Source organism: Aulostomus chinensis, chromosome 12 (assembly GCF_037954235.1).
Source record: "Aulostomus chinensis isolate RoL2024-O1b breed Wild chromosome 12, RoL_Achi_v1.0, whole genome shotgun sequence".
NCBI lineage: Eukaryota > Metazoa > Chordata > Actinopteri > Syngnathiformes > Aulostomidae > Aulostomus > Aulostomus chinensis.
The window spans coordinates 8,626,861-8,637,643 of record NC_141331.1 but is presented as its reverse complement, the minus strand read 5'-3'; the positions used below and the strand labels follow the sequence as shown (position 1 = coordinate 8,637,643).

Genomic DNA, 10,783 nt, shown 5'->3' with positions numbered 1-10,783 from the left:
ACACATTTGTTTTACTTTTTTGTCATCTCAGTATAAAAGGAAAAAAGTGATAAAGTATTTATCATGCATAGTCATATATTGCGCTTTGCAGCTTTACAACCAGGGTATTGCAATTTTCTTTCCAATGTTATGAACTTCTTTACAGAACAACAGAAACAATTTAATAACTACAATACACAAAAAAACCTATTCAGCATCACTGTTTTCTTCCAATATTCATTAATGATAACCTCATGGGTGAATGACAATGATGAATATATGAATATCCAGAAAAGAAAACACTTAACATGCAGCACGTAAGCATGTAGGACTTAAACAACTCAACATCCTGTCATTCAGCTGTTGTACCTTGTTCGTACCAAGGCTATTATTTAAGGCAACAATAGGAAAATCCATCAGTGATTTAGCCTGCGAGCGAACAAAGAACAGGCATTGTAAACTCGCAGCTACTCTCACTCTCTATGCTCATCATTAGAAAGATTATTTTTGCACTAAATAGTGCACAAGACCCTCTTTCTGAAGATGTGTCCAAGTCTTAATGAAGTCCTGTGTTACATTAATATGAGACACCAACTTTTAAATGAAAGACAAAGGTTTGAAAAGGCCTTTCTGTTCTATTTTATGTATGAAAAGGCTGTTGTACTGGGTTTATTAATTTACTGACTTTTAGCTCACTCATTTTAATCAATACAATGTGATTGCTCTGTGTGTACAAGATGTCTCCAGATGTCACATCACAGTCACGGTTAAACATTGAATTCATCCATGTGTGCTTGAGAGAATTCCTCTGCATGCTGGCAAACAGAAAATCTAGTTGTGATTTACAATTCTCCTTCATGTATTTCCATCAGCAAACACCTTCAACACATGAGCACTGATCTAATTAAGCAAGTGTTGTAATACTTGTGAAGTAAGTCCTTGACTCTGTGTGTGTGCATGTGTGCGTGCGTGCGTGTGCACGGTGACCCAACAAGGTTGAGTAAAATTATTTAATTTTAAGCCTAAAATAATATTTGCAATAGTTTAACGGTAATATAGAATGGATGGAGGTCGATATTTTTGTTTGAGTTTTCATTCTAGGATGTGGTCATATTTGAATTCAACCTCTTCGTTTTTGTTGCAGTCTTCCACGGTGACAAAAATATTGCAGCTCTCCCCCACATGCCTGAGTGTGTATCTGTCTCATTCAGGAGGCCCTTATCATGGCTAGTATGGAGCACCCCCACCTGGTACGTCTGCTGGGTGTCTGCCTGAGTCCCACTATCCAGCTGGTCACACAACTGATGCCTCATGGGTGCCTGCTTGACTACGTCTACGAGCACAAGGACAACATCGGATCCCAGCTGTTGCTAAATTGGTGTGTCCAGATTGCCAAGGTAAGGAAGGGAAAGGTTGCTCAGTTGGCTGTTTGACTCGACTCTGCATATAGACACTGATGCATGAGCTGAGTTTGAATGCTTTGCTTGGTCAGGGAGTGAGCTGCTGCTGGCTGGACAGATAGTGTATTAACTCAAATAGTAGCCGGGGCCTTTGTTTACCTCAGCTGCAGAGTGCACCGGGCCTTTATTGGAGGCCAACTTCTATTCCAGAGAGAGCTTTATTTCTACTTCCCTCTGTTTGTTAAGTATATTTGTTCGTATTTTGGAAGAGGGCCTTTTGTTTTCTGGTCCTCCATTTTCTGGTGGACCATCTGACTCAAAAAAGCAGAGCATGAGGGGATGCTAGCAGAGACTGGCGTGCTCGAGGAGCACAGAGACAGGAGCGAGCATGAAAGTGGCATGAGAGCACACCTGGCATTCCTTCTCTCCCAAAATCAGTCCTCCATCCTTAGCCAAGGAGGTTATGTGATTTCATGCATGTGTCTGTTGTTGTTTAGTTGGCAGGATTTTTTTTTTTTAATTTCAAAAACAAATGGACAGTTTTTGATGAAATTGTAGATCCTACAACCGGAAGACTGTTCTTGGCTGTTAGCAGGATAGAACTATTGGTGGGTATTTTTCTTGATATGCCAAAGACAAATTTCACTCATTGTGTCCATCCATTTGTTTGTATTCTGGATCTGGAAAACAGGTTTTAGTTGTCAGGAAGAGCATTTATGGATGTATTTTTATGATACTATACTTAGTATCCATGTAGCCTCCTTGATGATGCATGTGTTACTGTGTTGTCTCTTTTGTTTAGTTCCTTGGCTTGGTGTTGGGCCCAGCTCGTGTGTGTTGGTCCATCTTACCCCTGACCAGTACGACACCTGACATTTAGTCGACTATCAGCTGTTGTTAGATGACGTTCGATAAGTCCGGGTTCCAGATTAACATTGATTGTTACCTAAAAACATCTATCAATTAATTATCATTGCTTAATTGTTGCTCTGTTTTTCTGTTTTGAGTAAATAATCTGAGATGATTTGGAAAACCTTCCCTGCCTTGAACTGCATATAGAACTGTTCTGCACACTGTGGATCCTAAGCTTTCTATTCCATTATCAGATTGAAGAAAGTTTGCTGCTATCAAATGACTTATCTGTCACCCCTATGCTGGTAGTATTGATCAAGTTGTTTCTTTTTTTCTCACTAGATCTGTATTTGCTAATAGAGGGCAAGTGAGTAAGCACATTACATTCAGACGGAACAGAGAATGTCTGTGTTGGTCTATAGTAAATAGCTGCAAGGCTCAGACAAGGATGGAGAGTCGGGGAAGTCAGCAAATGTGTGCTGGTGTGCGTGCATGTACAGGATTCTCTGGCAGACAGAGGCGCCCCTTACTAGCCTCTCTGGAGAGCTGAAGTGAATTATTCAACGGCTTGCTTGAATTTCTTGGGTAAAGCTTGAAGCTCGGTGTTAGAGGATCATGGCTGAAGGAGTGCATTATAATTAGTTATAATCTAGTTGTCAGTTTTAATAGGGGATTGGCACACCAGCAGTAATGGTCTCTCATTGTGAATGTCAGGATCAAATGTTGCAGACTCACCAGAGTTAAATTAGCATCTGACACAGTCAAACCTATACTAGGGCCATTGTGTTAGATTGTATTATATGTCACTCAACTAATAAAATTGGTGATGGATGGCTGATGAAAGAGCACAATGCTGGGTTAAAAGGGGGCAAAAAAAGAAAATGGCATAGCAATTCCTGCAGTGCTGTATTTATCATCTCAGACTAATATTAAAGACAGGCAGTAATCAAGTCAGCTTGCATAGTGAGATATTAAACCATCAGTTAAACTTTGGGGCCATCATACCTAGAGTTTTGACACAACAAAGTCATTCAGTGTATGCATTCCCATGCTGAGAAACTTCCCATGATATGGAATTATCACCCTTACAAGTTAGTTATTGGAAAATAGATGTGCGATACAATAATGACTATATGCCTGCTGTGAACAGTTGTCAACATGAAGAGATGTATAATTCATAAAGGGTAGATGTATTATTTAACACTGTTATTCTGTGTCTCAAGTGTGTATTGTCCCGCGTTCACAATAATTGCTACATCTCCTGGGGACACAGATCGTGGTCAGGGGGTCACAGTAATAGATGCCCTCAAACAGGGTCCTCCACACACACACACACACAAACACATGCACACAGTGTTGTGTGTTATAGACAGTCACTGTAGGCAATCAGGCCGCTCAACACCTAACAGCGTCAATATTCCCAAATGTGCTGCCCATAATAATTTATCCCTGACTCTTGAATCTTTCAAGCTTCTTTTTTAGCGGATTATTTCGTTATCTTTATCATGGATGCGTACATCTGCTCATCTTGGGTCTTACAGGGCTCTCGGGGCTCTTGCAAGTGACAGAGCTACACTGGCAAACAACCCCACCCCACCCCCACACTGTCACCACAACCACAGATTAATAATGGAGTGATCTACCACCAGAGTCATACTAATGAGTCGATTCATCAGTGCTGCAATGCAAGCTCCTTTTTCCTTGTGTTTTATCTTTCCATATGTCCTGAGTACAACCCACTGCGTGTCACTTTCACCTCATTATGTTTGCGTGCTTAATGAGTTTCCATCTTGGTTTGCAACTTCCATGCTTCTGCTCTAAAATCGTATAGTATTGCTACAATAGCAGAAATGGCAATTTTTGAAACTGCTACTACAGTACTAAAGAATGTTAGACCATCTTATCTTATTTCACCCATGTTGCAAAGGTGTCTCGTTAGAAGACATGATTATCCATCTACATCTGTCACAAAACTTGGTAAGGAAAATCAAACTCAAACAAATTCAGTAAAATATGGACATTAGAATGCATGCAGGAGTGGTTTATTTCAGGGCTGTTGTGTTATACTGCTGTTTGAGCGAGGTGTATCTAATAAATTGGCAGACTTAAGGAATGTGTTTGTTGTACAAAGGTCTCTGAGTCTGCACCAAAGTAAACCAGACTAGAAGAATCTGCTTCTCTCCAACTCATTACATACTGCACATGGTTCCAATGGAAATTCAGTTCCCTCAATTCTACTCTCCCTCTCCTGCCTGTCTGTTTACATTTCAGTATGTGATTCTTTTTCTTTGTGTGTCTCTAAACATTCAGACTAGAATAATGTAGGCTTCTATCAATGCTCATTTTACTGCTTTTATTGGTACCAACATTGTATTCTCACATTTTTATTTCTACAATAAACCAATGTGATGGGAAAGAGTAGTCATCCCACCCAAGCTCTGAACTCCATGGGGGCATAAAAGCATGCCAATTGGCTGGCTGCACCAGAAATGCCAGGCTCGTGGGTATGGTCATCCGAGTGCATGCTCAGCCATAGTGACAGGAGCATGTCACAGTACACTCTGGTTAACCATGCAGTCAGACTTTGCACTCTCTCCTATGTTGTAACTTTTGAAACCTATTTTTGTGATTAACTAGAATGCTACAGTAGAATACATGCTGTGTGTTCATTTTTTTAGGCACAGACCGATATGAGAAATTTGAGATGAGGTAGCCAGTGTGTCGTGACTTCTTCCTATGATGAAAATACATTGTTTTCAATATGAAACTGAGTTCAGTCCACTGACTTGGAAGCTAAATAAACCCCTATTCTTCTCTAGCAAACAGCCACCCTATTCCTGTAAGACCCCTTATAGCTATATCTCTTTCGCGTGTGTGTAACCAGTCGGTGTCAACCAACAGGACCCCGTCAAACTCTTCCTCCGGTTCTTTTTACTCAAGCACTTGATACCAGCCAGTGTGGTCACATCGCATGCCTGGTTCAACACTCCATGTCAACACACACAGTGAGAAACAGATCACAAGCCTAAAGTCTTTGATACGACCAGTGCCCCCCCCCCCCCCCCCCGCGCTATATGGCTCTGGCTCTTAATGTTTACCTCTCTTTCATTTTAAAACTAATTAAGTCTGATGCTTTTTGGTGACGGTTTTTCGTGAGTGTTTACACAAGTGTAGGATTCGATATGAGCAGCCAGTATAACTCCCTTCTCTTGGGTAAATATCACCCTGAAAGAGCTGTTTGATTTGACAGAGCTGCATTATGCATGTTTTAAACAGTTCTAATAAACAGCAAAGGGTATTTGCCCTTATGTATTGTGTTATTGGAGTGTGAAATAAATGTCCCAAGATCAACAGCGACTTGCTCCAAATCAAGTTCACAATAGTTAATCTGATTCAAAAGAACTGAAGGTTAACAAGTTTATCTTGCAATAATTACCAGGTTTTTCAAGAGGAAAATTACAGACTTTTTTATTGACTTACTCACACTTTTGACAACCCAAACACAGTTGAATCCCCTGTATCTCGCAATAGAAAATATGAGGCAGGAGCTTCCATTCATTGTGTATAAGCCAGAGCTTCAGAGGTGTTACTTTCCCCCAAATTCTTGCCTCACCCAGTAGAAACTAAGCAGTTAGCACTGCCATGTGGTGTGTGACTGCAGTTGAGCCCTCTCAGCTGATTAAAATCTGCTGATTGGACTGCTTTGTCTCTGTTGTTAAACTCACACCTCCCTGACATTTCTGTTGAGGGGGGAAGCAGAAAACTATCAACAAATTCATAAACCGTATTTCCCCTCATCACCACGCCTGGAAAAAGCACAGAGAAAAAAAAAATGGTTTTGTGCGTCCTGGCTCCCTTCACTCCTGCTCCTGTTGCATCTTGACTTCTCATCTTCACGTTTTGCTGTTGCCATCTTTTGTTTGATGTTATACGAGTGATGAGGCTCTCAATCTCTACCGATAAAACTCACAATCCTGTCATTGTCCGACAATGACAATGGTAAAAACTGCAATAGGGAACTACTTATTGCTTACCTCTATTTGAACTCCTGCTATTGCTTAAACAGACTTATTCATGTGCATCAGTTTGAGTAATAGAGTCCTAGGACTCTTGTCTAAATGATGGTATCAGTCTTCCCTGTGTAGCAGTGATGCCAGTCCTGATGGTCTAACTTATAAGATACTGAAGCAGACTATAGGTAGCTCATTCAAACAATAGGTTATGATATGTTCATATCCAGAAAAATAGAAATGTAACTGGACCTTTTCATTGATATTTCAGGGACGTTGGTGGAGTGAGGTGCTTTCGAAGTACGTTACTACATGGAGTTGCATGATAATTTCGCAGTATTTCAGTTCTGTTGTTTGTTCTTTGTCAATTCTTCCAGCATGCAGAAATATATTCTCTGTTTTCCTCTCTGTGTCTCACACACACGCACACACACACACACACACATACACACACATACTCTCTCTCACACATAAATATGGCAGAGACACAGTTTTAACAGCATCTGGTTGTGGTCAGTGTGGCGGGGGGTAAAATGGATGACTGCAGGCAGCCTTCACAATGGATGAGACTGGCAGCTCATGGAGACAGGTTTACACTAATGACTGACTACAAGACAAACACACTCACGTGCACAGGTAAACGAAAGCTTGTAGGTATCTGACCTGGATGGCTTACACACACACACACACACACACACACACACACACACACACACACATCAACAAAGTGAACGTTCCATAAATTTATTTGATACATGAACACGCTTTGGTGATCTGAAGCAAACTTTCCCCCCATCCCCCCCCCCTTTCTCACACTCACACACACACACACACACACACACACACACACACACACACACACATGCACGCACGTAACAAACACAATAAACATGCCAATGTCAAAAGCAGTATACCTAACTCAGCTGCAGAGTAGGTTGCAGTTTATCCACAAGTGGTACTCTGAAAGCTTGCCATCCCCTGGCAATAGGCCAAACAAGTCAGACATGTGTTAGGTTACTCCTCCTTCCAATCCAGGTCATTCATTTTCACTCAACTACCTGCTGGCAAACAGCCGACAAACTAAGCGCGTCACACTGACCCGACTACTGCTAACTATTATGTTTACAGAGAAATGATGTGGTTGATTTTGGACTGCAAGGCTCATTTGGATGGCCTGAGGAACACTCAAGCAAGGGTCTTAGCTGAAGGAAAGGTGGGTTCATTGTGTAATTAATCCGAGCAAAGGCCTGTGGTAGGTTTATCACTGCGGCTCTGATATGAGCAGATCCTTTTTGATGCACAATGGTGAAGTTCGACTGTCTTGTTCCTTTTTTGTATTTTGGGCTCTCTGTTTTTTTTTCCCCTTACTTTTGCATGTATCCTTTGTAGAGTCGACTGGTATGATAAGAGAAGCTAAATAAAGAATCTTTGTCAAACATAGACTGACTGGCAGCGCAAAATTTCCTATTTATGTGTTGTGATTACGTCAAACAAACAAACAAACCCACCCACCCACACAGCTGCTGTTTGAAATTCAAAGTGGGGAGTCTCTTTTTTTCTTATATCTACACACTTAAATGCACTTCTCTTTTGATGCACTTGCTGTCTGTCAGTGTCAATCTACATGTCTTCGCCACTTTTTACACTTCTATAAATCAGAGGGTAGAGACATTCACTCTTTTATACCCCTTCCTTGCCTGTCACCTCATCTTTCACCATTGACACAGTTGCATTTGGACTGTTGATTTTGAGTTAAGTTTTTCTCTTTGGTTTTTTTAAGTTTGTGTAAATTGGTTGAGCTTAAAGTGGTTACTGCACAAGAATAACACCAACGCAAACTGATAACTTGCTTTATATGTGTGTGTGTGTGTGTGTGTGTGTGTGTGTATATATATGTATATATATATGAATGTATATATATATGTATGTGTATATATATATGTATGTATATATATGTATGTGTGTGTGTATATATATATGTATGTATGTATGTATATGTATATATATATATGTATGTATATATATGTATGTGTGTATATATATATGTATGTATGTATGTATATGTATATATATGTATGTATATATATGTATATGTGCTGACCAAGTAAGGATGTTGTATCACAGATTTTACAGTTTGCAGTTATATAGAGAAGTTAGCTGTTATATTAACTCACTTATCTAAAGTTACTTCTAGAAGCCACTGAGGTCAACGAGGTTTAAGAGGAAATGTAAATGAAAAGGATTAAGAAAAAAGGGCTGTTAGTAATATCAACATTTCCGCCAGACACATTTTAATATAAACGTGTGCAAAAACGTAATACCATTTGACTTATACTTTTGTATTTTTCATGTGGTAGTCCTGACCCTGTTTACATGTTCGTGTTGTGTTCACTTTTCTCTACATCCTGTCTTTGTCTGTTTCCCTCCTTTTCCGTGTCATCACCTGTGTCTGGTCAGCACAGCCCTCTTCCAACCTCCTCCTCCCTGCACTCGTGATCTCCCTCCTGATTCTTGTTGTACAATGAGTTGTGGATTCGCTGTCTTGCGATTGTCAGATCCTCCGTTGTGTTCGCATTATAGTTGTTTGTGCTGACTGAGCAAATTGTTTCCCAGTGTTTAGTCAGTATATCTGTTTATTTTGGAAGTTGTTGGTTTTTTTTTTGTTTTTTTTTACTTTTTGCTCTATAAATTGTCTTAAATTGATCTCCTGGTTACCTTTTTGTCAACCTTTGCATTCCTGTGTCATCTCCACTACAAACCTTACAACTGCGACTTTTAATCTGATTCTAAACACAACATCAAGTCCTAACTGTCAACCACCATTTAAAGTAGTGCAGTTGAGCACTCGGGCCCTGTAGAGTATGTTGGACCACACGACTGCAGAGGCCTCCCAGGTTTCATTCTTCAAAAATATAGTTAAATGAGGCTACACACACCTGAACAAATGCACATGCACATACATACACACACACACACAGACACACTGGCAAGATGGGTGTTTCTATTTAGTGCTTCATACCAGCCATTTGCCCTGTGTTTGGTCCCCGTCTAATCATTACAGAGCAGTTTCAACTTGTAGCTTTAGATGTATTTTCCCATGGCCCCAGCAAACAAAGATCTGTTTGTGCATGCTTGTGTGTTGAGTCTGTCTATGTTCATCTTTTTGCACCATTATGTAGACCAGAGGTTGGAGAGAGGGATCTCCATAATACAATTTGATATTTGAAAATGTGTCACAAAATAATGATTTTTATATTTATTATACCGTATCATATTATTACAGTTCATCCGCCAGCGAGGGTTTGTTTACATCCGTGTCCGGTAATTGGTTTGTATGTTTAACAGAAATGTCGATATTCACGAAATTGAGAGCCATAGATCATTTCAGCATCAGTCACCCATTCTCACACACACACACACACACACACACACACACACACACGCATGAGGATTAATTACTTCATCAGGTTCAGCATCTGGGGGAAGATCAAACCAGCAACCTTCTGGTTACAAAAGGGCCTTTCGAGACTGATTTGTACAAAATAGGGAAATGGACATTTGAAGTTTTGCCCACTAAACTGAGAAAAACTAAAGCAGAAATTAATTATCAAGATCAGTTTTTAGTTAAATTAGCCCTAAAGATAAAAGACTGGTTAAATTATATCGCGGATTTTTTTTTTTTTGTTGCCAAAAGACATATTATCCCTGCAGTTTTATAGTATGGACAGGTCCAATGATTATATCTCCGTTATTTCACCCAATTAAATTGATTGCTATTTGACTATTCCAAATACACTGAAGAAGATCCAATCTTTGCTTTATGCAGTGTGTCATTTTTTACCTTTATTGTTTCAATTAAACAATTTATGAGATTCTAAAGTTATGTGAGCTGCAGAATTGTTGTGTCATCATTACTAAATCTGTTGAGAGGGAACAGAATCCTATATACCACAACCCTTCACTTCTCTCTCTCCAAAAAAAGTGAAAGGAGAAGCAGCCCTGACTCAGGTGGCTGCTGCTGGTGCTATGGCTTTTATTAAGACTTCTCTTTTAGCCACCCTGACTTCCAAGAAGTGCTGCTTATGGCTGTATCATTTGTTTGTTTGTGCTTTTTGGCATCGAACTGATATTTAATTGCATTTTCAATGTGTCTGTGTCTTTATGTGGTATTATTTATGTTGCCAGGGGGATGAATCAGGTTATTTGTGAAGCCTCACCTCTATTTGGGGGACAAAAAGTCAAGATAACGGTGAGGGTAAAAATCCGAAATATGCCATATCATGTGATCTGCTGTGATGGAGCTTTGTTGTTATTATTATTGATCAATATAGGCCTTCTCATGATTAAAAGAGCAGCCATTTTGCAGTTTGTTTATAGAGAAAGAGAACATTCAGCCCTTCGTATGGAAGTGAACTCATACACACATGTAGAAATGGGTGTGTTGAGCCTGTTGGTACAAGTGCTGGTGCACAGCTTGTCATCTCCTCACCACGTGGGCACAAGGCCAGTGCTGGGACAACTTGGACCCACTTCACTTTCAAT

At 40.0% G+C, this 10,783-nt stretch overlaps 1 protein-coding gene across 3 annotated transcripts in view; it reads left to right on the top strand.

Annotated features, from left to right (window-relative positions):
* The window catches only part of erbb4b (erb-b2 receptor tyrosine kinase 4b), a 275,547-nt gene that overhangs the window by 237,128 nt on the left and 27,636 nt on the right, over positions 1 to 10,783 (top strand). For 2 of the 3 annotated variants that reach the window (XM_086219926.1, XM_086219924.1), the window contains exon 20: positions 1,191 to 1,376. In XM_086219926.1, coding sequence (XP_086076052.1) covers positions 1,191 to 1,376 — 186 coding nt within the window. The remainder of the gene's footprint in view (positions 1 to 1,190; positions 1,377 to 10,783) is intronic. The other variant, XM_086219925.1, reaches the window with a different exon arrangement.